At 55.2% G+C, this 26403-nt stretch overlaps 4 protein-coding genes across 5 annotated transcripts; 1 reads left to right on the forward strand and 3 right to left on the reverse strand.

Moving 5' to 3' along the window:
• On the reverse strand, nt 1–1083 carry PSORS1C2 (psoriasis susceptibility 1 candidate 2). Its single transcript, XM_069488688.1, has 2 exons — nt 1029–1083; nt 1–356 (listed from the first exon to the last, which is right to left on the reverse strand). Exons 1-2 carry the CDS (start codon nt 1081–1083, stop codon nt 1–3), a joined length of 411 nt encoding a protein of 136 aa, XP_069344789.1.
• Nucleotides 1084–3076: 1993 nt separating this feature from the next.
• CCHCR1 (coiled-coil alpha-helical rod protein 1) lies at nt 3077–15475 on the reverse strand. Its single transcript, XM_069489180.1, has 18 exons — nt 15445–15475; nt 14342–14408; nt 14047–14260; nt 12189–12492; nt 9960–10123; nt 9717–9852; nt 9428–9538; nt 9040–9189; nt 8397–8507; nt 8207–8313; nt 6099–6211; nt 5865–5910; nt 5553–5695; nt 5269–5472; nt 5073–5174; nt 3983–4134; nt 3703–3871; nt 3077–3454 (listed from the first exon to the last, which is right to left on the reverse strand). Exons 2-18 carry the CDS (start codon nt 14355–14357, stop codon nt 3336–3338), a joined length of 2361 nt encoding a protein of 786 aa, XP_069345281.1. The 5' UTR covers nt 14358–14408; nt 15445–15475; the 3' UTR covers nt 3077–3335.
• A 365-nt stretch (nt 15476–15840) lies between these two features.
• Nucleotides 15841–19937, forward strand: TCF19 (transcription factor 19). Of its 2 annotated transcripts, XM_069488143.1 has the most exons (5): nt 15841–16014; nt 16192–16337; nt 16447–17010; nt 17998–18550; nt 19081–19937. In XM_069488143.1, the coding sequence occupies exons 3-5, from the start codon at nt 16773–16775 to the stop codon at nt 19319–19321; spliced, it is 1032 nt and encodes a 343-aa protein (XP_069344244.1). In that variant the 5' UTR covers nt 15841–16014; nt 16192–16337; nt 16447–16772; the 3' UTR covers nt 19322–19937. The 2 variants fall into 2 exon arrangements, with proteins under 2 accessions (XP_069344244.1, XP_069344242.1); XM_069488141.1 differs by lacking the exon at nt 16192–16337.
• A 1017-nt stretch (nt 19938–20954) lies between these two features.
• POU5F1 (POU class 5 homeobox 1) lies at nt 20955–25721 on the reverse strand. The gene is made up of 5 exons (XM_069488706.1): nt 25256–25721; nt 22504–22624; nt 22076–22206; nt 21644–21802; nt 20955–21475 (listed from the first exon to the last, which is right to left on the reverse strand). The coding sequence occupies exons 1-5, from the start codon at nt 25655–25657 to the stop codon at nt 21215–21217; spliced, it is 1074 nt and encodes a 357-aa protein (XP_069344807.1). The 5' UTR covers nt 25658–25721; the 3' UTR covers nt 20955–21214.
• Between the last annotated feature and the right edge of the window lie 682 nt (nt 25722–26403).

The raw sequence follows: 26403 nt of genomic DNA on the forward strand, positions 1-26403 counted from the left end.
TTATCTGTGCTCTTCCCGGGGTGGGTCAAGGTCTGGCTCCTCCTGAGATCTGTGGTCCACCTCAGGGGCAGGGGGCCAGGGGTTTTCTGGGGGCTGGGGTCCTGCTGGCCAGGGGTCATCAGGCTGGGGAGGTTGAGGAGGATCAGTTCTAGGGGGCTCAGGGGGCCAGACTCCCGTTTCAGGCAGGTCTCTCCAAGGATGATTGGGGCCTGGAGGTGGAGGGTCCTTAAAGAGAGGGGGTGCCCCTGGCCAGGGGTCCCCAGGGACTGGAGGACCCTGAGGAAATGTGGGGGAGCCCTCCTCCTCTCCGGCCTCTGTGGGTTCGGGAGACGGGTGGTCCCCACTGGCTGAGATGCCTGTAGCGGAGGAAGGAGAACGGTAAGAGGTGGGCAGGGCCAGACCTCTCTTCCCAGCCCATCCCAGCTGCAGACCCAGGAGGCAGAGCCTCTCTGGGATGGACACAGCCTGAGCTGATCCCACAAACAGACCTCAGAAGCCTCTCAAAGAGCTCTCTATACATTTACAAATACTGACATGATCTTAAAATAACGTGACCCCCCCACCACCACCACCACTAATCTGAACCATTAACTTGACCAACTTTAGACTGACAAGACCTCCACAAATAAGCTCCACCCAACCCCGGTCAGGCCACCTCAGTGGCATGACCCCCAGGCCAGCCTGCATCCCAAAGGGGCCTACACCTTGGTCCCATTGGGACCCAGACCCCACCTCTACAGTGACCCCACCCGCCTTAACACAGGTCCTGGCTCCGATGAATAGTTGCCCCACACACCTGGATCCTGACTTAAATCGCCACATGGAGCTACACCCAAACCAGCAAAACGTTTATTCTGACCCTAAATGCACCTTCCTGCATCCCCTTAACTCTTCCCCTAATGCGAATTCCCAGATCTCCCTGACCCCATGGGTCCAGTTCACCCCCTTCCTTCTTAGTGGTCACCCTCACTCCTCGCGACCACCCTGCATCACCCAAATTGCACTCCTGGCCTCTGTTCCCGGCTCACCTCCGGCACACAGGCAAAGGACCAGGATCCCCAGTAGCTTCCAGTTGAGCATCATGGCTCTCTCCTGGCCCCCAAAGCCAGGGTGGGCTGCGGCTGGGTGCCTGGGAACCCCAAGAGGCTTTATAGGGGAGGACGGAGAGGAGGAGGCCAGTCTCTTGGGAGGGGCTGGCCCAGTGTCACGGAATCCCAACAGAACTGAACTGGTCAAACCCGTTTGGAAGGCTGAGGCTAATGCGTAACCTCTGATGAGGCGTCCCTCATTTTAGTCCCCCAGCCCAGGACCCAGCTGCTTGGCTCTCCCTACCGTGGCCCAGACCCTGGGTCACCCCACTGTTGTTTCACAGTCCCCCCCCCGCAGCAATCAATACCCACCTGGCCGCTCCATAATGATAGGGATGGCCACCTTTCATCCCTTGCAGCTACTGGAAGCCAAAGAATGGGAGCAAACCAGCGTGGGGAAGCGCCGTAATTGCAGGGGCCGGGAGGCAGGACGCCCGGGTGTGGGGGGAGTGCCCGTCAAACCGGGGATGCAGCTGGGACAGTGGCAGCTGGTATCCCAGCCTCCCTACCCACCCACACGTGGACAGCTCCACCTCGGAGCTTCCTCCTTTCCCCGGCACTTCCCGTTCCCCCAGGACCCAGGCATGCTGCTCTCCAGCATGTGCCTTCTTCAGGCATGCAGGGCCCTCCCCAGCAGTGACATCGGAGGAATTCCTCCCAGGAGCCACCTGGGTGACTAGAGAAGAGGAAGAAGATGAGAGAATCTCCCCATTCCCTCTCCCCACCCAGAGCTGGTTACATCAGTCCCACCCAGCTGCCTCTCCTCCAAGCTCAGCCCCTTCCTCCTCCCTCAGGAGCCCTCCTCTCTGCCCCCTGGCCGTGTCTTGGTGCTTGGCTCCAGCTGTCTCGTGCCCACCTGCTCCCTCCCCTCTTCCTCGAGGTCTCAGCTCCCTTGTCGTAGTCAGAGGGCCCCCTAGAACTTTTCCCTCCAGGACCTCTCTGCCTGGAGGTCCACAGACCTCTCAGAAGGAATGTGTCTAAAACAAAACTTGATTCCTCCCCAGGCTGCTGCCTGGTCTGCTCCCCCTGCAGTAGAGGACACCACTGTCCCCTCAGGGCTCACCTCATTTTGAAACCTTCATTCCTCCCCATCCACCTGCAAGCCCTGTTCACCCCGCATCCAAAGCCAGCCCACCGGTCCGGAGCCACCATCTCTCCTCCAGCCTCCCCCACCCTTCTAATTGGCCTCCCTGCTCCCACTCTTCACCCCTCCCCTGCACCCAAACCCCTCCCCCACCCCAAAGGATCTCTTTAAAATGTACATCGAATTATGTCAATTTTTCTCTGATAAAAAAAGTAGCTCTACACCTGTAATCCTAGCACTGTGAGAGGCCAAGTCGGGAGGATCGCTCGAGCTCAGGAGTTCGAGACCAGCCTGAGCATGACCGAGACACTGCCCCCAGCCCCAAGTCTCTACAAAAAAATAGAAAAATTAGCCAGGTGTGGTGGTGCACACCTGTAGTCGTCCCAGCTACTTGGAAGGCCGAGATGGATCATTTGAGCCCAGGAGTTTGAGGTTGCAGCGAGCTATGCTGATGCCACTGCACTCTAGACAGGGTGACAGGGCAGGGAAACTCTGTGTCCAAAAACAACAACAACAAAAAAATACTCTTAAGGCTTTTTTTTTTTTTTCTGAGTCCAGAGTCAGTCTCTATCATATCATCGTATTGTACTTTCTCTCCCCAGCACTTACTGCCTGTCCATTTAGGTCCTGTCTACGGCAGGCCTCTCCTGCTGGAGCCTCAGCACCGCCGCCCAGCGCCCGCCGTGCCCGGAGCTACTGCAGTGCCTGGATCGGACATTCCTATTGAATCAGTGAATGTTTTATCTTCCCCACTCCTGGCATTTATCATCTTCCAGAGGAAAAGAGTTTTAAAACAAAAGTTGAGAATAAAGAAAAACAGGAGCTTCTCAAAAAACTTTCAAAGCAGCTTAGGAAAGGGGTTTTGGAGAAGGTACCATCTAGAGAAAGAGTGACGTGTGGGATCACTTCTCACATCTCCAGGAGGAGAGGAGGGCGCAGGAAGAATTCCCACACGTTCCCAGAGAGGACATTTCCAGCGGCTCCTACTGTAGTCATCTTTATTTAGTGCAGGAGGATTCAGACTCGGTGGTAGCTCGGTGGTAGCTCGTGTCTCCAGCGCCACCCACTCGCTGGGTGAGGAAGGGGCTGGGCCCTGCCCCTCTTCTCCAGGATCCTCCAGCCCCACGGCTGGCTTTCCCGCTAGCCCTCTGCTGCTCAGCTGCTCAGCGTTTGTGTGGGACTGGAGCTGGAAAGTTCTGGTTGTCTCCTTGACAAATAGTTTCCTCTTTGGAAATGGCCTCACTCAGGCCCTGCAGGTCGTCAAGCAGGACAGAGAGGGACCCTGGGGAGGAAGACGGCACAGGACGCGCACCAAACAAGAGAGGGCTCTTGCGGTTACTGTGCGGAGGGAACAGGGCTGGCACAAGATATGAGGGTTAGGGGGGAGAGGTTCTTGGTCCAAGGTGGGTGTGAATAAAAGAGGCTAAGGGCCTCCAAGGGTCATGGAGAACAAGGCTCACGCATGCAAGAGTGTCTGACGGAGAGATTCCCGAAGGGCCCCCATCTGTCCCTTTGTGCTCAGCCTGTTACCTTTCATGGATTCCCTGGTGGGCTGTGCTGCTGCTGGAGGCACAGGCGCTGAAGCTGGAGGCCCGGGGCTGCATCCCACAGCCTTCTCCTCACGCAGCAGGGAAGGAAGGACTGCCAACAGTCGCTGCTGCTTGTAATGGGAGAGGAGACCCTCCTGCTGCAAGGTGGCCTGGGAAGGAGAGGTTAACTGCTACCCAGCCCGGGCAGAGCCTCCCTGTCCTCCTTCCACACTTCCACCCCCAGCCAGCCCAACATGGGCCCCGGTCTCTCTGTCCCCTACCAGCATGAGGTTCTTGTCCCTCTCCAGCTCCTGCACACGCCGGGTCAGTCGCTGCGCCTCCTCCTTCCGAGCCTCCTCTTGCAGACGCCTGAGCTCCTGGTTTCGCTCCTTTTCCCGGGTGGCTTTGCGCTGGATCTGGCGCAGGGAGACCACTACAGAGAAGCGGGGCACAGAGGGGACAAGTGTGAGTCAGCCCAGAGGCAGCCAGGCCCCCCGCAGCAAGGGGGCAGGAAGCCTGCGCCAGCAGCTCTGCGGACTCCTGTCTCTTCCTGCCGCGAGAGGGCTGGGCTGCTGCTCTAGGGCCCTGGGCATCTGTGAGCCCAAAGTGCCTTCCCCATCCCCAAACCACCCCAGAGACCCCTAGGGGAAATCTGAATACGGACTGGATACTAGATTTTGTGCAATCAGTGTTCATTTTCCTGAAGTATGACAATGGCATCACAGCTCTATAGGAGACTTTCCTATTTGTGGGAGATGCCGCTGAGCAACCACGTCTGCAACTGACTTCAAATGGTTCCAAAAGCTATAGAAATGTGCACAGGATAAGGGATCAAGTGTGGCAAGTGTTGCCTGCTGCGCTGAGTTAGAGAAGACATAGGAATATTCATTACATGATTTTTTTTTTTTTTTTTTTTTGGGACAGACTCTCACTCTGACACCTTGGGTGGAGCACAGTGGCGTCATCATAGCTCACAGCAACCTCAAACTCCTGGGCTCAAGCGATCCTCCTGCCTCTGCCTTCCAGAGTGCTAGGATTCCAGGCATGAGCCACCGCGCCCGGCCCATTACATGATTCTTTTAACTTGTCTAGGTGTTCGAAATTTCTGCTGGGGAGGGTAATTGCTGGCGTTAGACGTCTGGAAGGTGGTGGCCTCCGTGGAGGGGTAGTGACTGGGGTGGGTCGGGGGGCTCTGGAGTGTGCTGCCTACATGGCTCTCCAAGTGAGAATTCATCTGCGCTATTCCTCGATGCCTTCACTACTTGCATACTTCAGTAAAAAGCTTTTAAAAAGTTTGAGGGGGGAACAATAAGCTACTTCTCAGCACTTCCGTCTTCCCGGAAGGCACCTGTCCGCCCCGGCAACTCTCACCGGCCTTCTCGTGCTCCCTGCGAGCCTCCTTCAGTCTCCCCTCCGTGTCCGACAGCTGCTCCCGCAGCCGAGTTTCCACTTCAGCCACCTTCTCTTGCAGAGCTGGGGTGAAGGTACAGACGGGGAGCGTCAGGAGGAGCCTTGGTTCCCGGTTCCCACCCCGCCCGCCACAGGAAGCCCCCCTTTGCCCCCACACCTTGCCCGTAGACCTCCTGCTGCTGGGTCAGCTCCTGCCGGAGGCTGGCAGCCTCCTCCGTGCTCTCCCGCTGTCCCCGGCGAGCCGTTTCCAGCTGCAGCCCCACGCTGGCCAGGGACTCCTGCGTCTGCTGCAGCTCCTGCTCCAGCTGCTGGGCCACCTTGCTCAGCTGCTGCCGCTCCGCCTCCCCTGGGAGGGGTGGCACTGGCTCAGGCCTCTCCACGCGCCCTAGACCCCAGGCCTTCCCTCCTCTCCATCCTGCCAGACTCCAGGACCAGGTGTACCTTGCTCCCGGGCCCGGCCCACCTCCTGCTGGATAAGGTGGGCACTCAGCTGCAGTTCTGCATCCAGGCGGTTCCGTTCCTCCCGCAGCTGCTGCAACTCAAGGCTCAGGTCTGTGAGTGGTGGGGGTGGGCGTGGGGGACAGCTGGGACAGGGGAGAGAAGCAGCGTCAGGGGACAGCACCCAGCTGACTGACCCCTAATCCCCCATTCCTCCTGAGTCCTCATGGTTTTGGGTCCCAGCAGCCAACACCTTAGGCTCCCACCCCCACCCCCGCATACCACCCTGTCCACCTTGAAGTGCCCAAACTTCACCTCTCCTGGCGCAGCTGAGCAAGGGCGAGCTTTCGAGCCATCAGGCCTGGGAGGGAAAAGGCAGACAGCAACAGAGTCGAGTTTGCAAGGGTGAAGGGGACATGGGGGAATGAGGGGGAAGAGATGCAAGGACTGCTGAGAAGAGGACGGTAGATGGACGTGGGATCAGAGCGAGCGGGGCCAGGAAGAAGAGGGTCAGATGCTGGCCGGGCGGGGGCAGGCTGCCCTACCCACCCTGAATGGTGTGGACCTTGCGGACGGCATAGCTGAGTCGGTTGCTGAGGCTGGGGAGCCGGGCTGCAGCCTGTTCCATCTTAGCCACGGTGCCTTGGACCCAGATCTGAGAGCTGAAGAGGGCACAGGTCACTGACCCTCCACCCTCCCCTCATCTCCAAAGGACTTGCTGTGCCTTGTACAGACAACCCCTCTATCCTGCACTGTCACACAAGTGAGGAATTTTCTAAGGGGCCCTTGCCCCAAGAATGCATTAAATAACTGTGTACTTTTCCAAGCAACCTGTGAACCTTATCTGGCATAACCCGTGTTTTGTTCACTAGTGCATCAGAGTTATCCTGTCCAACAAGCACAGGAGCACAGATTCTCCGGTCCAATGAGGGCAGGTCCGTGTGCTTTATCAGCTGGCTGTGCCAGAAGCAGGACCAACACGACTCACGAAGACTGGGAAGCTCAAACAGGCCCAGGGAGGAGGCCAAGGGAGTGTCTAGGGGCACAGCTGGGACCTCCTCAAGGGAGTCCAGGGCTGCACCGACGGAAAAGCAAGTGAGGACAGAGGCTGGCAGTTGGAGCCCCAGCAACACAGCAAGGATCACTTTGACCTGGAAACTGTTTAAGTAGGTGCTTCCAACACCTACTGTGGCCACTTTCTGGTAAGTCTCCAAGTCACCAGGGATTATCTAATAAAGCTGACATCAATCCGAGTTTGGACTGCTTTAAGTCTGGAGGACTGGCCGGGCGCGGTGGCTCACGCCTATAATCCTAGCACTCTGGGAGGCCAAGGCGGGTGGATCGCTCGAGGTCAAGAGTTCGAGACCAGCCTGAGCAAGAGCGAGACCCCGTCTCTACTAAAAATAGAAACACATTATATGGACAACTAAAAATCTATATAGAAAAAATTAGCCGGGCATAGTGGCGCATGCCTGTAGTCCCAGCTACTCGGGAGGCTGAGGCAGTAGGATCGCTTAAGCCGAGGAGTCTGAGGTTGCTGTGAGCTAAACTGACGCCACGGCACTCACTCTAGCCTGGGCAACAAAGTGAGACTCTGTCTTAACAAAAAAAATAAATAAATAAATAAAAATAAATAAAATAAGTCTGGAGGACTTCTGGCAAAGACTCGTTGGCAAGAAGCCTTTCTGTGGTCTCCTAGGACCAAAGTAAAACCCTGTCCACAACATATCTCTCTGTTGCAGGTACGAGGCACCTGCAATGGACGAATCTGGGTGGTGGTGCACCACAACTAGTCTAATTCCATGTATGTTTGAAATTTTTCATAATTTTTAACAGCTCAGTGTTTCCAAGGTACCAATCCAAGAGAAGGAAGTAGTGGGCAAAGACTCATCCTGCATTATAATTTTGCTAAACCAACAATTGTTACCTGACCCATCAAGAAAAGCCTCATGGTAACAGTAAACATTACAGGACACAAACTAGAGGCCAGCCACCGTGCTGAGAGCTCTACAGGGACACCCTGCCTCAGGCACCTCAACGTCCAAGGCCGAGGCGAGGTCATCACCAGCACAAAGAAACTCTGGTCTTTCCTTAGAGGTCTTTCTAGAGGTTACATAACATTTGTCGGTGATGAAACAACCGGGAAGCTGGTATGAGAGGCACAGGCTGGCAATTGATTTAGACGCAAACTGACATTTTGGATGGAATATCTAGTAAGCAAGTAAGTATATAACTTCAAATAAATAGACTAAATTTTTTTCCAAGTAAACAGGGCATGCCTGTAAATTTTGAGAGAAAAAGAAAGGAAGATCCACTATCCACAGCCCCATCCTTGAGCAATTCTGAAGGTGGAGACTCTCCCAGGTGCTCGATTTAGCTCAAGCTGTTATTAGACCACACTGTGGGAGGAAGCACGGCCTCACTTCCAGCCCAACATGCAGCGGGAATTCATAACAAGTGACCACAGCGCAAATGTAGCGGGACAGGCTGGTCTCGAACTCTGGGGCTCAAGCGATCCTCCTGCCTCAGCCTCTGAAAGTGCCGGGATTACAGGTATGAGCCACCATGCCTGGCCACTCCTAATTCTTTAACTCCAAGGTGCCCAGGCAACTGGGGAGGCAGAAATACTACTTCACTCACCCCTGCACCCCAGATACCTGCTGACAGCACCGGCCACAAGTCTTAGCTGCTCCTCAGCCATGGCTGTCTGCTGCTGCCAGCGGCGCCTGGTCTCCTGAGCGCGGCTCAGCTCCACCTGCAGGGCCTGGGGAGGATGTGGTGAAAGACGGGGTCCCTCCCTGGGGACCAGCCGTCCTCCCTGAGTCCCTGCCTGGCTCAGACGCCGACCTTGGCACCCCTCCGCTCCACCTCCACCTCCGTAGCTTTGTCCTGCAGGGAGCGCTGCAAGATGGCCTGCTCCTGCCTCTGGGCTGTCACTTGTTCCTGGAGCTCTGCCACCTTGGGGAGGAGAGGGAGCTGGGCAGGGCTCTCCAGAGCTGAAAGCTGAGGGGACACTGGGAGTGACGGGGCAGGTGCAGAGGTCTCTGCAAGGATGCCACGCAGGGAGACAGAAGCTTAGGTTCCTGAGAATGGGGTCTGGATCCAGTGTTCCTTCCAGAAGCACTTTCCATGTACCCACACCCTGAGGAACCTCCCCCTGACCCACCCACAGGACCCAGCAGCTCAGACCAGGCCGCCCACACTCAGATGCTGTCACCTCCTCAGAGAGGCTGTCCCCAACCATCCTGAGGGTGACCCACCCTCCGTCTCTGTCACAATTTTTCTTTATATAATCATTTGGCATTATCTGTTTACTTGCTGCTTCCGCATCTCAGCTCTAGAATGCAAACTGCATGAGAGCAGGGACTTGTCTGTTCATGGCTGCGTGCGCAGCATGTGGTAACCACTCAGCAGTATTTGTTGAACGGATACCGTCCGTATGGAAGGAGCAAGGAGTGGGGGAATGTAGGGGAAAAGAGAGTGCAGCGACCTGTCCCTTCAGCTGTTTAACAGAGTCCCTGTGCTCCAGCTCCTGGGCCTTGAGCTGCACCATGAGGGCAAACACCTTCTCCCGCCAGCACTTCAGCAGGGACTGGCACTTCTTGGTAAACTCGGGCTTCAGGGAATCTGAAGGTTGAACCTGAGGGTGGAGGAAGGGGAGGAAAGCGTGGGTTCCTGGGGGAGGAGAGGAAGGAGGTGGCATCTTTGTTTCTTCTCTGTCCTGCCCGAGCAAAGGAGAAACAGCAAGAAGAGTTCACAAAAGAAAGATCCGGACGGGTTCTGGGGCACACTGACCTCTCCTGCCCACAGGGAGGGAGGCTAGGGACAGCAGGTGTGGGGTGCAGCGGAGGGGGAGGGGGTCTGGGGGAGGGCCCTACCCTCCTGGTCAGCTCCTCCTCCTGCAGGGCGAGGATGTGCGTGAGGCTCTGCACCCGCACCTGCAGCAGCTCGGCGGTGGCGTGCAGGCCGTCCCGGTCCTCCTGCAAGTGCTGCGGGCGGGGGGAGAGCAGCCCCTCTGTAGGGCCTCCAGGCCTGGCCCAGGCACTGCCTTCCCTCGTGGGGACTGTGCTCCACACTCTCCTCCAGGGCCACCCCATCCCACAACCTGACCCTGAGCCACACATCCCACTCCCGGCCCCCGCACAGATGCACCCTGCACTCTCCCACCTGCACAGTCTCCAGAAGCTCCTGTCGTTCTGGTTCCCATGCCTGGCTGCGGACCTCGGGAGGAACTTGTTCTCCCACGTATTTTCTTAGATTCTCAACCAGGGTCACCTGTGCCTCCAAGTCGTCCTGGGTCTTGCTAGGGTTGGGTGGGGACAGGGCAGCTATCGGTGGGGTGCGCTGGAGACCCACCACACCCCCAACTTCTAGACCCGCCCCCCTTTGGTGTCTATCCCCAGCCACCACCTTAGCTGCTTCCGCAGCTGCTCGGCCTCCCCCTGGGCCACGGCCAGCTCCTTGGCTTCCCCTGCCTGCCTGGCTTCCAGATCACTCAGAGACTTCTCCAAGCCCTTGGCCTTGTTGGTCAAACTGGAAAGAGCCTCCTGGTGGGCCTGTGTCAAGGAGGACAGCTGCGGAGAGGGGAGAGGGCTCAGCAGGGCCAGCCCCCACACGGGCCTTCCAACCTCCCCTACCCCCCACCCTGGCCCTGGCCCTTCACTCCTACCTTCTGTGACCTTAGGGAACGACCCTACCAATCACCCAGTTGCACATGGCAAACAGAGATGGTCCCTGACACCTTACTCTCCCCACTCACCCCCCGACCCATCAGCAGTTCCCGCCAGGCCTCCCCCAAAACATATCTTCACCTCTCTCTGTCTCTCCATCTCCACTGCCACCAGCCTAAGGTAAGCCACACTCCTCTCCCGCCTGGACAACGGCAACCATCTCCTAACTAGTCTTCAAAAACCTTCAGTGGCTTCCCGCAGCATTCAGAACAAGACCTGGACATCTCCCCGCGCCAGGGGGCCAGGTGACCGGGCCGCTGCGCACTGCCGGAGCTCACCCTCCATGGCTCTCCCACTGCTCCCCAGCTCCAACCATGGGGACTCACCAAGAACCAGATGCCTCCTCCTGGCTCCCCAGACCCTGAACGACGGCCCCTCCTCAGGGAGGCCTCACTGGGCCCTCTAATTCCCCACGCTCTGCCCTACTTCTGTTGACGTCCTCCCGAGTAGCATCGGACAGCATCTTGCTTACACGTGCGTTCACCATCCCTCACGCCCCATTGGGAATGAACCTCTAGGAAGGGAGGAATCTTCTTTTGCCCACCGCACCTCAGATGGTCACAAGGGTATCAGGGCCACCAAGAGTCAGGGGATAGACGGGGAAGGAGGGCAGAGTGGCCACCCTGCTTCCCGGTCTGCCTCTCCTTAGCCCTGTCTCCAGACAGCAGTAAAGTGATTTGGGGGGAGATATAAATCACAGAACTGGTCTTTTTAGTCACCGTATCCAAACCTGATCACATGATTTCCCTACTTAAACCTTTCCGTGGTTGCTCAGTGCTCCTAAGGGGAAGTGTCAAGTTCTAACCTAGCCAGAGGCCTGGCACCCTGAGTCCCGAGCTCGGCAGCACACGGTGCCCCTCATGCCTGCGCTGCGGCCCTCCCATCCCTCGCCTCCCCCTGCCTCCCCCTGCCGCCCTGCTGGGCGTCTACCAGCTCCCAGCGCCGCCCACGCGCCTCTTCGCCAGCCAGCGCCTATCCAGCACAGATGCCAGCTGCCTATCGCGAAGCTTCGTTCATGAATCTGAAAGTCGTTTATATTTTTCTCTGAACTGTCCCTTGTCCATTTTCTGATTGGATTGCTGGTCTTGCCCTTACCAAGTTCTAGGCACATATGACATACTAGGGTTGTTAGCCTTTTCCTGTGATACGAGCTATAAATATTCTTCTCTAGTTTATCACGTGTCCTTTAACTTTTTTTTGTCATTCCTAATGTTAATCTTACAAAGTCAATGTATTTTTTTTTTTTATGGCTTCTGGACTTTGACTCACAGGTACAAAGGCCTTCCCCATTCAAGGATATAAAGGAATTCACCCACGTTTCCTTCCAGTACCTTTATGGTTTCATTCCTTGACATGTTAATTGGTTAGGGTGGCCTTCCCTAAACCCCAGACTAAGTTTGGACTCCCTTGTCCTTCTTCTTCAAGGCACTTCTCCCAATTGCAATTAATTAATTATGATTAAATTAAATGTGGACGTGTGTCCTCTATGAAGCTGTCAGCTCCATCCATGAGGGCAGAGACTCAGGCTAATTTGGTCACTGAGTTTCAGGGATGGCAAAGAGTAAGCACTGAGTTTGTGGACTGAATACTCTCCCTTCTCCTGTCCCCCATGGCACCCCACAATGCCCCCAGGTGAGCTGGGGACCTGGAGTAAAGCAGGGAGGCACACCACCTCCTACTGGGAGGGGAAAGAGGGCTTCAAGTGGTGGGAAGTCACCTGAGTCCTGGGAAAAACGTGCAATGTGAATAAGACCAAAACACCCAAGTCCCCCTCCTTTCTAGGCCACTTACGTTTTTCTCCTTGCTCCACTGCTCACAGGGGTCTCTTCTGCGGTACCTGCTCTTTGCTGGGAAGCTACTGCCCAGCTCTCCCTGTCATCACTCTGAGTCCCTCCTGCCCCACATTCACCTGCTCTTGGTGCAGCCTCTGAACCTCCTCCAGCTCCCGCTTGTTCCCCTCTTCCAGGTTCTTCCTGACGACCTCGGCCCCAGCCAAGGCAGCACGCAGGCCCTCGGCCTCTGCTCGGCCAGCCTTCTCTGCCCGTGCCAGAGCCTCCAGTTCCATGGCCTGGGCCTCCAGCCTCATCTTCTGCTGCAGCGAGGTCTCCCGCAGGGCCCGGACCTCTTCCTCCAGCCGCCGCAGCTCTTGCAGCTGCCGAGAGATCAGCTCAGCCTGCTGGCTCAGGGCCTGTGACCCCGCCAGCTCCAGGGATCTTCAAAGACAGATTGCCACATGTGAGACTTGTCTCCAATGCCCAGGGCATAAATGGAGACAGAAGGAAAAGAGGACCCCTCTGTTCCCATGTGGGGAGGTGGGGGGATGAAGCTGGAGCATAGAGAACTCTGTATTTACATCATCATCACCATTCATCCACACCCTACACACACTAGGTCCCATGCCTGGGCTCACAGGATTAAAGCCTAGCTGAGATCATGGAACCCGATCTCTCTGGAGAGCTATATACACGCAGAAGCATTAAACATCAAATGTGCACATCATTAGGCCACATATTCTAAGTGGAAAGGTTGGAAGAACACATAGAGGCATCTGAATCCTGATTTAAGGGCATGAGCTTCCAATATCAGTGGCGAGGCCAGGTGCTAGTTAAAGGCATTTGTTGAGGGTTAGGTATACTTTATGAGGAGTCTGAGAGAACAGTACATCAATAAATAACACAGTGCTGACCTTTGAAGAACAGTCTACCCGTGTCATGTAAAGTTTAATTCTGCTTAGAACAAGGCTGGAGAGACAGCTTTCCCTCTGAGACCCAGTACCAACCAATTGTTTTTTTAAAGTAGCTAGGGAAATGAAGTGACCCGCCAAAGTCCCCTAGCTGGCAGCCAAACTAGAAATAGAGTCTCTATATCCTGACACTCAGCCTAGTATTCCCCCTTTTTCATCATGCTGTTCCTCTTTGATGTAATCCTATTCTGGAGCGAAATCGCAGAATGACATTCCAGTACAATTGGGAAAAGACACACACGAAACAACAAAAATACAACTTTTTACTGACAGCCAGCATGGCCAGCCCCGGTGGCACGTCCTCTGTAAAGGCTGTCTCCAGCTGCTCCGTCAGAATGAACCCACACCAACATAGTACTGCGTCTCTGCTTCTAGTTAGTACGTCTTCATTTCGCCTTCTACTACGCTTTGTGATTGGCTGCTGGTCAATCTATTTCCTCCCTTTGGATATTAAATTCCTTATTAATAAGTTTTGGCCGGGCACGGTGGCTCACGCCTGTAATCCTAGCACTCTGGGAGGACAAGGCAGGTGGATTGCTCGAGGTCAGCAGTTAGAGACCAGCCTGAGCAAGAGTGAGACCCCGTCTCTACTAAAAATAGAAAGAAATGATCTGGCCAACTAAAAATATATATAGAAAAAATTAGCCGGGCATGGTGGCGCATGCCTGTAGTCCCAGCTACTCGGGAGGCTGAGGCAGGAGGATCGCTGAAGCCCAGGAGTTTGAGGTTGCTGTGAGCTAGGCTGACGCCATGGCACTCTACCCCGGGCAACAGAGCAAGACTCTGTCTCAAAAAATAAATAAATAAATGAATAAGTTTTAAGTTGGGACTTGTCTTATTATCATCCCCATCTCTAGCACCTAGCACACTGCCTTATTATTTATGCATCATAGGTACCAATGATTGCTTACGTAGAAATGAGTAAGTTAGGGAACCAAGGGCTGAAATAGGGTAAGAAATCTATTTCAGTGAAGAAGGGTCACTGGCCAGCAAGTCTGAGAAAACGGCGATGACTGATCCCTACCTGCCTCTCCACCCTGGCTCCTGCCTATCACCAGAAACATCCCGTTCCCTCGTGGTCACTTGAGGTCTCTGGGTGTCCCGCCGCCTCTCTGAAATATCTTGATGGGCTGGGGGTTGGACCAGGGGAATGTCTGAGACCCAGGAGGGAGCCGTTCTTGGCAGAGTTGAAAGGGGCCGAGCTTGGAAGTGGGAGGGGGGAATCAGCCCCATGGAACCTGAGGAATCAAAAGCAAAGAACGTCAGTTTCCCAGACAGTGGCAATCACCAGTCCCCTTGCCTGGTCTGGTCCCACTGACCTGAAGGTGGAAACATCTCGACATTTTTTGAAGGCTCTAGATTCTGTCTCCAGCCATCTATGTTCCCCTGGACAATAGGAGAAACAAGGACACTCCAATTCAATTTTCAGGCCACCTTCCTAAGAGAAAGCCCCTACAATAACAAAGTTATAATCCATAAATTACAGCCAGGTCCACCTGACTCTCAGCTCCTCTTTCTCTACTTCGTAAAAGAAGTAGGAGATTCCCCAAGATTGCTAGCTTGTCCCAGTCCAGCTCCTAATAGAACCCAGGCAATAACTATGAAGTAGACAGAGTTTACTGAGAGACAGGCTGAGGGGGAGCTCTTAGGCTTTACTCATACTTTTAGGATTCTGGGCAGTATCTTTACCCTCCTCCTTAAGGTTCTATAGTCCCTGCTGCTCCTGGCTAGAGGTGAGAAAGGAGGTAGGGGCCCCGAGCCCAGTCTCCGGAGTTCTCTCCACCGCTCAGCAAGCCCTGGGGGAAGCCCATCCAGACACCACCAGGCCATGACTCCTGGGTCCTTCCCTATTAAAGTGCTGGCCCAAGGCCTGGACCCAGATGAACGTGGCCACATGTGGGGCTAGATCCCAGGCAGAAAAGCCAGCTTCCTGACATCTCATCCAAATCTTTTTTGCAGCTTTCCTCTCAGTTTCTCTCTAGTCTCCCCTCGGCTTCCATTCCTGTTGCCCACCTCCTCTTTCTAGAGTCCTAAAGCATATTTGGGCTCTTCAAGATCTTCCTCCCACCCGAATTCATCTATTTTTTTTACCCAAATCTAGAATTCCTAACCTGTCCCTTCCTACATCCTAATCTGCTTTTTTCTTGAAGGAATTATTCTGGGCCCTCACCCTCATCTCTCAACCCAAGGGCCTGCGCTCGCCTCCCTGCACTCTAGCCGGCTCTCTGTTCCCCCGTCTCCTCTCCCACGGATATCCCTGGGTCTTCACCCTGCTGGACTCTGAGCTCTATGGCTGTTCTGACCTCATCTGCCCCTTTACCCGGCCCCTGTCCCTCTCTTCCCTACGGATCCCCTGAACCCCCCAGAACCCCCCTCTCAGCCCCTTCCCGCCCCCAACCGACTCCTGCCGAACGCCTCCTACCCAGCGCGAGAACCGCTCCGCGCTGGAGCCACACCCCCACACCTCGCTCGGGGCCCGGCCTCCGCCCCGACCGCGCCTGCGCACGGCGGGCGGGCTGGCGGGCCGCTCTAAAGCCCTAGTTCGCCCCGGAAGGAGGAACAAAGGTGCACGCAGGCGCAGTGGCGTCTACAGCCGGGTCCAATTAATGCGTCCGGGCGACTCCGCGCCCTAGCTGCTCCTCCCCACTCCGGGAACCCGGGAAAACTTGTGAACTAATCAGAAAAAGCAGAAGGCGGGAGATTGGCGACCCTCCCAGCGCGCTGCCCAATGGCGCGGACGATAACACAGGAGCTGGCCAATCAGGAACGGGACGGGGGCGGGCTCGCTCGGCGCGCAGTTGGGACCCGGGAATTCCGAAGGAGGGGTCGGCGCTGCCCGCGCGCCGAGGCCGCGCCCCCCCGGCCCCGGCTTCTTGGCTGTCAAACAGCTGTGGGAGCGCCGGCTCCGGCGGAGGAGCCCGAGAGGTCCTGGAGCCGCCGCACGGCCTGGTACCGCCTGAAGAAAAGACCACTCGGAGACTGCACCGCGCGGGTAGATCCGAAACTGACCTGGGGCTGGGAGGGAAAAGGCCGGGTCTGCCTTCCATGATCGCGGGGGGCTCCTTCCTCTGTTTTTAATCCCACCCTGAGAGGCCAGGAAGCAGGAGTTTAGGTCCGCTCTGTTGGAGTACATAAGGACTCGTTTGTACTGCCTTTTGGAGCATGACAGTGGATTCATTTCCCTCAGGGGTTCAAACTAAGTAGTTATGGGTGAAGGATTGGCCAGAAGAGGGGGCGCAGGCGAGCAGGAAGGGTGCATTATTTGCGTAAGCAAGTTTGACAGGAAGAAGCTGCTCTTCTCCAACTTACACAGAGGTGGTACGTTCGTACTGTACGTTATATGTTTGTATAACAGGACCCCCACACACACTCCTCCAATTTTTATTTCCCCGGAAGCTGCTTAATGTGTCGTTGTCTTGCACAGATCGGAGGTTTCCCGAACATTTTGCGGCCTGAGGATCCAGCTGAGATGCTATAGGACGTGTTCCCGTTTTTGCACTGCATCAGGACCTTCCTGGAATTTTTCAGTTGCAAGTCTCCTTAACAACCAATTTTGCATTGAGCGCCTGTGCTGCTTGCACTCTGAATTTGCACTGCTCAGGTAGTGTGGTCAAAATTGAAATTGCACACAGCACGGCTCGAGTTTGGATCAGACTGGAAAGAGAACATAAGCCAAGGATGCATGGCCCAAGAGTGGGAAAGGTGATAGATGCCTGAAGTGGAAGAGGTGGTGCAGAGGGGGCACCGCCCATGCTGCCGTGCTTCCAGCTGCTGCGCATAGGGGGCGGCAGAGGCGGTGATCTCTACACCTTCCACCCCCCCACTGGCACTGGCTGCACCTATCGCTTGGGCCACAGGGCTGACCTGTGTGATGTGGCCCTGCGGCCCCAGCAGGAGCCTGGCTTCATCTCTGGGGTCCACGCCGAGCTGCATGCTGAGCCCCGGGGTGATGACTGGAGGGTCAGCCTGGAGGACCACAGCAGCCAAGGTGAGCAGCCAGCAGCGCAGTTTTGCCCCTGGGCAGTCAAAAGTTCCTGGCTGGAATGAGTAAGGGGCTCCACAAGGATCTTGCCACCTGCTTCCTAAACTCCCCATAAGGTTGGATGATGGATGGTCACGATCTAGACCTCCATTTTCCACCGGAAGGGTGCAGTTCAGAAGCTCTCTGCAGGACTGATCCTTGTTGGTCCTGTTTAGCTCATACAGGGCCTGGGGCATCATCAGAGAAATGTCACAGTGGGGATGTTCTGGAGCCATTGGGGGCCAAGTTCAGACTTGATTCAGTTTCCAGCTTTGCTGAGGCACTCTGTTCCTGGGTTAGGGCAGTTACATGTAGAATTATGTTTTAATGATCTGGGCATGTGTCCTTCTCCCTGACTTGGGGTAGTCAGTCAGCCTCTGAAGGCCTGGGTTCACATTTGAGTTCTGCCACTGGCCCCTGGTAAAGCTTCTTGGTAGAGTCAGCTTTGGGGGTGTGTGATTAGACTATAGTAGCCAACATTCATTTAGTGCTTACTATTATAAGCCAGGCACTGTTTTAAGTGCATCGAATATAGGTGTCACTAATATCATCCTCATTTTACAGTCAAGGAAAATGAGGCACAAAGAGGATAAGAAATTTGCCCAGGATCACATAGCTGGTAAGGTTGTAGAGCTAGGGTTTGAACCATTCTGAACTGTTCTGAGTTGGAGTTGGACAAGAGTCCACATGACTGAGGATTGGACCTCAGGAGAGCGAGGGAGCTGTCCTTTGTAGGAAAGCATAGGAAAAATAAACTTGCTCCCAGTGGCCCATAAACTTATTACCTGGTATCTATTACCTGATGAGGGGCTCAGAATGTGAGGGAGAATTTGATGAGGATGTCATGTTCTTCCCCACGTTCCCCAGAAATCAAACAGAGTCAGATTCTCCACTCCTGACTCTGGACATTTCTGTTTTTGTCCTTTTCTGTATCTGGTGCCCCACCATCAACAGGGACTTTGGTCAATAATGTCCGACTCCCAAGAGGTCACAGGCTGGAGTTGAGTGACGGGGATCTCCTGACCTTTGGCCCTGAAGAGCCCCCAGGAACCAGCCCCTCGGAGTTCTACTTCATGTTCCAGCAAGTCCGAGTCAAACCTCAAGACTTTGCTGCCATTACCATCCCACGGTCTAGGGGAGAAGCTGGGGCCGGTTTCCGGCCCATGCTGCCCTCCCAGGGGGCTCCACAGCGGCCTCTCAGCACCCTCTCCCCTGCCCCCAAGGCCACACTGATCCTCAACTCCATCGGCAGCCTCAGCAAGCTCCAGCCTCAGCCCCTCACCTTCTCCCGGAGTGGGGGTGGGCCGAAGAGCCTGTCTGTTCCCACTCCACCTGGGGAAGTGGGGGCCACCCCTTCTGCCCCTCCCCCACGAAATCGGAGGAAATCTGTTCACCGAGTGTTGGCAGAACTGGATGATGAGAGTGAGGCTCCTGAGAGCCACCCACCAGTCCTTATGGAGCCCAGGAAGAAACTGCGTGTAGAGAAAGCCCCGCTGACACCCAGTGGGTAAGGGAGAGCCCTCACTTGTCAGCCTTCTCTATCTCACTGCGCTTTGATTCCTTTTATTTCCCCAGGCTGGGAGCAGGACCCTCTGCTTGAGGTTTGGGTGTGGGAGGTGGTCAGAGGCAGAATAGATGCTAGAATGGCAAGACCTGGGTTAGCTCTGACATAGAAATACATAGATAGGAGGAAACGAGTTAGGTGGGGTGAGGGCAGGTCAGCAGAGGTTCCTACCTTTTACATTCCTATGGCTTTAACCCATCTTCTAGTGCCTCAGGATGGGGAACTTGCAGGCTCACACTACGGGTTTCCAGTGACTAATTTCACACCCAAAGGGAGAATCATACCCCTAGACCAAGGAGCCAACCGAGTACTAGTTCCTAGGCCCATCCTACATGTTTTTAAGGACAGATTCGAGGCTCACATTAGTCCAGTGAGTCAATCTAGGTTCCTCCTACGGCTATCAAGGGGAAAGGTCTAGGCCTTCTACAGGTTCCCTTCTACAATGACCCTGATGTTTGTGTCACTTCTTTCAGAAGTCGACGTGGCCGTCCTCGGAAGCACCCAGTGAGCGCCCCCATGACTCCCCCTGCAGGTGGGGGCGGGGAGCCCTGCGCAGCTCCTTGTTGTTGCCTGCCCCAAGAAGAGACAGTGGCCTGGGTTCAGTGTGATGGTTGTGACGTCTGGTTCCATGTGGCCTGTGTTGGCTGCAGCATCCAGGCTGCCAGGGAGGCTGACTTCCGATGCCCAGGGTGCTGTACGGGCATCCAGACCTAAGGTCTAGCATCAAGGCACCAGAGGACACAGCTCCATTCTGTGGGTGGACAGTGGAGTGCAAATGGACCTCACAAATGCTCCTGCTTCTTCCCTTCCCTCCCCAGGAGGGAATGACTACAGGGAATAAGGGTGGATTGCTTTGGATACAGATTGCTGTGGATACATAGCCAACGTGACAGAAGATGGTTTCTTGCCAAAGATATTGCTGCCTCCAGGAAGTTGCCAGTGAGCTGCAAGTGCCCACTGTTACGGGCTGTAAGGCCTTGTTGCCATGGGCACAATATCTGTGGTCAGAGCACGCATCAATTGCAGAAGCCATACCTGCAGCTGATGGAAGAGGGAGTTCTTAATGTGCTTGAATGGCATTGCCTAAGGCCTTCTGGGAAGACCTAGGGCCTGACCTAAAACAGCTTTGCAGTGTGGCCAGTCCTCCACTGACCAGACCATAGTGACCTGCTTTTCAGAACCTTGCCTCTATTTCCAAGTAAAGAACAAGCAGCTTCATTCACTCCTGAGTATTTACTCCTCTTGTGGGTCTGATATTCCTTGCTTCCCAGTTCTTGGGAGAATGGCATTTGGCAACCTGTGGAGAACTAATTCAGCATCTCTGGGGAAGTCCTTTGTTCCTTCTCCCCTCCCACTGCCTCACTTGATCAGACCAAAAAAAAAAAAAAGAATCTCTGGGGAAGGGGAGGAGAGATGAGTAGAGAAATACAAATCTGCTCACTGGAAAAGTATAAATATATGGGGACAAGCTGGGGGTAAGAGGCAGGAAAAAATAAGATTTCTAGTTTAAGGGAAGACAGATCCACTGCCATTAACATAAGGTAACTGGGATTTGGTCAAGTTCACAGGGATTTTACAACTTTTAGGGGCTTCACCAGTACCGTCAGGGAAAGAGAAAAACCCGTGTCTACTAGCTCCAACAGATGCTGGCCTGGTCCATGCAGAACCCAGGTATGGTACACGTTGTTTTCTGTGAGCCTTACGCCAAGCCGATATCGTCAAAGCACCATCATCTCTATAGTTCTTATTTGGAAAGCCTTATCTTGACCCGGTCTATCCCCTCCTACGTTGATTTACCAAACTAAGTTTTTTCCACATCAAGGAAACAGCTCCCAAGCAAAGGCCCCTAATGAGCTAGTGGCAGAAACAGGAATAAAATCTGCGTATCTGGTGAGTCACTTAGGGACACGGTATGCCAAAACCTTAAGTGGAAGCCAGATGGACCCTGGTATCCAGAAAGCACAAAGTAGAGTTTCTGATTGGGGAGATATGCAACAGAAATAGTATCTGAAGACTTGATTTCTTAGTATAAAGCCGCTGAGGGCTTCCAGAGTACAGGGGGGAAAGAAGCAGCTCTTAAGGGGGTCACGGGGTACATGGTGACTATCTGCGGGCAGGAGTGTGGTGTTCAGACCCCTGTCACAGGCTCCCAAGAACTAGCCTATAAGGGCCCTCTAGAAAGAAACCTGTTCTAATCCCAGCTCTCCCTCTGACATCGTGGGACCTCAAGCAGTTTAAATGGCACCTTGGTTTCAGGGTCACTTAGGCATGAGAGCAGTTAGATGTCACTGGATATCCCCATCCCCACCCCTCAATAACTAAAGGAGGATAAACCAAGACAAAATTATCTATCCACTGTGTCCCAGGCTTCTTTATTTAAGAAAAAAGTGATGAGTGATGTGGGGATTAAAATCAAGAGCATCATGGAACTTCACCTTCCTTCCAGCCAGCTCCCCCAAAACTCCCTGCCCCCACCCTTTGTGTTCCCAATTCCTCCCTTTGTGATTGAAGAACTTAAATCCCAAAAGCTCTGGTACAAACTCCAGGTTCTCCTTCCCGAGCTCCTCCCCTTTCCCGGCCCCCCCCATTCCTAGAAGGGCAGGCACCTCAGTTTGAATGCATGGGAGAGCCCAGAGTGGTGACAGAGGGAAAGGCTTCCCCCTCAGGGAAAGGGACCGAGGAGTACAGGGTGGCAAAGTGAGGACTCCCATAGCCCGGGGTACCGAAATGGGGCCCTGGGGCCAGAGGAAAGGACACTGGTGCCCCTGAGAAAGGAGACCCAGCAGCCTCGAACTCCTCCCGTTGAGAATAGTCACCGCTAGATCGCTTGCCCTTCTGGCGCCGGTTACAGAACCACACTCGGACCACCTGCGATGGACGACACGAAGGAGAGAGGCATTAGACCACAAGCTCTGAGAGGTGGGTCTGGCTCTGCTTGGTCATTTTGCCCACAGCCAATAGCCCTAGAGTGGCTGGAGGAGCCAGAGCTAGGGAAAGGGAGGAGGAGATGGAGCCCAGCAGGAGAGAGGCACTCACATCCTTCTCCAGCCCAAGCTGCTGGGCGATGTGGCTGATCTGCTGCAGGGTGGGTCTCGGGCACTGCAGGAACAAGTTCTCCAGGTTGCCTCTCACTCGGTTCTCGATACTCGTTCTCTTCCGCTTTCGGGCCTGCACTAGGGTCTCTGCTTTGCATATCTGAGCAGGTGAGGAACGGGAGACAAGGGCAGGCTTTGGACCTGCTGAGCAACAGCACCATGGGGCCAGTGACTAGATGCGTCACCAGGGCCAGGTGGTATGATAAAGGAGGGTCCTCGAAGGGTGGCTCTGGACCCTTCCCAGCAGAACTGAGGAATTGCACTCCATCCCATGGAGAACTACTGCCCCAAGAGGGAGAGCTACAAGCCAGGGATGGAAGCAATGGAAACTGGCCGAGGCAGCGCCGGCCCCAGTGCACCCCTCCACCCTCACCTCCTGAAGATTTTCATTGTTGTCAGCTTCCTCCACCCACTTCTGCAGCAGGGGCCGCAGCTTACACATGTTCTTGAAACTGAGCTGCAGAGCCTCAAAACGGCAGATGGTGGTTTGGCTGAACACCTTCCCTGGGGGAGGACAGTTGAAAGAGAAGCAACGTGAGGTGGCACGCAGGGCCCTTAGGACTCCAAGACCCAGGCCTCCCACCTCCTCCTGTGCTTACGAGATCCCACTCTGGGTCCTACCTCACCCCAGCGGGAGCTCAAGGCCAGAACTGTCTCCTCCCCTCCCTTTTTGTGGGTGAGGGTGGAGCCTGTCCCTGAAACACCCCGACGCCCTTGGTGGGAAGGAAAGGCCCAAGTTCAGGACTGTTCCTCCCAGGGGAGATGTGGTCCCCGTGGGTCAGAATGTGCTGGGGGACCCACCAAAGAGAACCCCCAAGGTGAGCCCCACGTCGGCCTGGGTGTACCCCAGGGTGATCCTCTTCTGCTTCAGGACCTTGGCAAACTGCTCGAGTTCTTTCTGCAGAGCTTTGACGTCTGGGGACTGCATTTAAAAAGGCAAAAGACTTGTAAGAACATAAACACACCATTTATCCACCTCCTTTTTCCACTGGGGGTCCGAGAACCTGACTGTGGCCTCAAGGAGTGGTCTGTGGGACTATCTCTGCCTCCCAAGCTGCCCACCTCACATCTGGAAATAACCTGTCTACACCCATTCACCGTTCCCTGACCCGTGCACATGACAAGGGGCTGCTCTCCCCCTAGAAACTGGTACATCCAGCAGATGCAGAGCACCTCAAACGCATGGAAAGGCAGGCCCCGGCCTCAGTGAAAACACCTGTCAGGTTATGCCGGTTAGGTTAGAAGGTCCCACCTGGCTAGCTCATTTAATACTTACAAAAGTCTTTTTGACTCAAGTATCACCTCCATTTTGAGACTACAGAAATAAAGAGGACCATGTCTCTCTGATGCCAAAGTCAATACACTGTCCCCAGCTTGCTTTGAGGGTCCACAAACTGTGGCATGGCATGCACATGCACAAGCACAGTACAAAAGTAGCAAGTGTCATAAGAGGTGTGAATAAAATAATTTGTATATACTTGGTGCTTGATTTTTTTAAAAAAAAAAAATCTGATTATCCCTTGTTTTTACCACAGTTTTTTGCACTATAGCAGCGTTCTCAGTGATTTTAAATTCAACACATGTATTGGACACCTTCTATAAGCCAGCGGCGACACAGTGGGCAAAAGCCCTGGCACCAGCATGATCGAAGTGCTACGGAAAAAACAAGCAGGCTACACAGGAGTAGGGTAAAGGTGGGAAGGAAACTGTGGAGGAGGTGACAGCTTTAAATAGGACAGAAGGTGATATTTGAGCAAGAGACCAGAGCTCAGGGGCAAGGCCAGCGTGGCTGCTCAGGGAGCCCAGCAGACCCTGTGGAGGCCACAGTGACTTGGGTTCAGTCAGGGTGGAGTGCAGAGCCGCTGGAGGGTTTGTGGAGTGAAATGATCTGACTCTCGCCCTTTAAAACACGACTGTAGCCGACATGTTGGCCACAAGACTGTAAGGAGGCGGCAAGGGTGTATCTCACAAGGCTATTGCAGCAATGCCGGCAGAGATGTTGGGGGCTGGGGCTGGGGGTAGGGCGGGCTTGGTTCAGGATGTTTCCTAAGGACAGGATGTGGGGCGTGAAAGGAACGGAGGACGACTGGGTTTGGCCTTGCACAACTGGGTGTCGAGTGGAGTTCAGGGAGCCATCCACAGGAGACAGCAAATGTGGCAGTCACCTCACATCTAAATGGCATTTAAGACTTAAGGGTGGAAGAGAGGAAGGAAGGGTGGAGAGAGCAGAGGATGAAGGACTGAGCCCTGGGGCACGACAATGAAGCAGCCAAGGGGACAGAGGAACAGCAGCTTTTGAGAATAAACAAAGCCTTTTTGTAGTGCTGGAAGCCTTAGGGGAAGCGTTTCAATGGTGATCACGGTGATCAATCGCATCCAATTCAAACAGGCTAATATTCATTCCCAACTTCTGCTCAGCCAATGACTTGAACCTATAAATACCATCAGCTGTCTTCCTGGATTTTCCAAAACCTATTTTGGGGATTTGGAATAAGGTAAACCCCAGTTCAAATCTTTGCTTCACCATTTAGCAGTTAAGACCCGTGAAATAGGCTAATAACACCGCCCCCTAGGAGAGGTTGTGACGGTTAATGAGATAATGATGTATAAACTGACCACACAGCCAAGCACTTAGGAAGTGGACCCCAATTGGCAGCCATTATTATTCAAGGCTCAGCAGTCACCTCCTGGGAAGAGTCTGGGGCTACTCAGTTGCTCCTGAAACTGCTCACACCTTCTTTGCGGTCTCAGGGCTTAGTACTTGATCTCTAATTGCTTGCACTTGTCGCTTGGGAGGACTGGAAGATCCACGTTTAACAGTCCCGGCAGGGATGGAGCCTTCAATCCCTCAGCAGAGCCCCACACTGGGGAATGGCCAGGAGTAACCTCCCACCATTTCTTCTCCTTGCATACAGCTTATGGAACTGAGGCTGAAGCTGATCAAAATCGGCCCTTCCCGCTCTGCACAGGGGGTGCTCGCCGGCCTGGGGCAGAAGCCCAGGGGAGGCAGGCCCTAAACTTGACGGAGGTAAACCCGGCTCCCCACGTGCACACACAGCCCCAACAGGAGCTCCCATCAGAAAGCAGTCACACCCTAGACCTTCAGGAACAATAACCCCGGGATAAGTACTGTTTCTACCCTCAGGCCATGCTTAACCCTAGGCCAAGATCCTGGGTCTGATAGGATCAGGTTTTCAGAAAGGGCTAAGGGTGGGAGAAGGGGCTCAAACAGACCCCACGCTGGGCCCAGTGTGGGCTGATAGTGAGTGACCTGGCCCTGGGCAGACCTAGGAAGTGAGGGACCTCCTTGACAAGGGCCATCCTGGGCCAGCCTCCAGCTCCCCCAGGCCACCATGCCCTCACCTGTTGGGTTCTCACCTTGGCCCTGCCGCCCAGGACGGCCTGCAGTCGCCACACACCGCTCTGCCCAGGTGGCCTCCCCTGCCTTCTCCTCTCGGGGTTCCAGGCCGGGCAGCTGCAGGTGACCACTCCCCTCTCTTGCTGCCCTGCCAACCGGGCCCCTCCCCTCCCTGTCCCCTCTTGGCTTACTCACCTCCTCAGGGTTTGGCTCCAGCTTCTCCTTCAGCTTCACGGCACCTGGTGGGGCAGGGCAGGGCTCGGGGGAGGCCCCCTTGGAGCTGCTCTCCACTCGGGCTGCGGCCTTGCCCTCAGGCTGAAGGGTCTCCAGGCTGCCTTGGGGCACTAGCCCCGCTCCAACCTGAGGTGCACAGTACGCCATCCCGCCACACAGCTCGTACGGCGGGGGGAACGGGGGGATCCCCCACACCTCGGAGCCTGGCCCAACCCCCGGCCCGATTCCTGGCCCTCCGGGAGGGCCTTGGAAGCTTAGCCAGGTGCGAGGGTCAACCCAACCCGGCTCCGGTCCTCCTGGCCCATCGCCTCCACCGCCTGGCAGGGACGAGAAGGCAAAATCCGAAGCCAGGTGTCCCGCCATGGGGTAGGAAGGCGCCCCAAGCCGGGGGCCTGGTAAAATGAGGGCTCGCCCAGGGACTGCTCAACACCTCTCTCCCTCCCCAATCCCACCCACTAGCCTTGACCTCTGGCCCCGCCCCCTGGATGGGTGGAGGAGAGGGCGGTGGGGGTGGGAGAAACTGAGGCGAAGGGTATTCACCTAATGGTGGCAGTGGAAGGGGAAAGCTGGGAGACCCAACGGGGCGCCCCTCCGGGACCTCGGTGCAGGCCCCCACAGGGACTTCACTTTCAACTCCCAACAGGCTGCAGCCCTCCCTCCTGCTCCGCAAGCCTCGGAGCTGCCTGGGGCCCCTCAGACACCGTGTGCTTCAGGACCCCGGGCACTTGAGACCTGTGCACTGTCCCCTCTCTGGGGCCCAGCCACCCTCCCAGCTCCTCAAACGTTTACCGAAGGTATCTGTGCCAGGTACTTTTGTGGCCACCCCTCAATTCACAAACAGCCATAAGCCAGCTGGCCCGTGTGGCTCCCATCTGGAAACCCGGGCAGGCCCACCCAGACAGACCAGACCCAGCCACCCGCAGCCTCGCATGCCCAGCACACATCTGCCCAGCCTGCCAGGTGCCTCCATCTCCAGGGTAGACTGCCAGACCAGGCCTCCATGCCACAGCCCCGTCTTTCGATCGGACTCCAGGAACTTGTCTAACAGACCCAGGGAATGACCCCCACTTCCCCTTCAAGGGACCAGGCTCTGGACTGACAGGGCTGAG

Source organism: Eulemur rufifrons, chromosome 15 (genome assembly GCF_041146395.1).
Source record: "Eulemur rufifrons isolate Redbay chromosome 15, OSU_ERuf_1, whole genome shotgun sequence".
Lineage (NCBI taxonomy): Eukaryota > Metazoa > Chordata > Mammalia > Primates > Lemuridae > Eulemur > Eulemur rufifrons.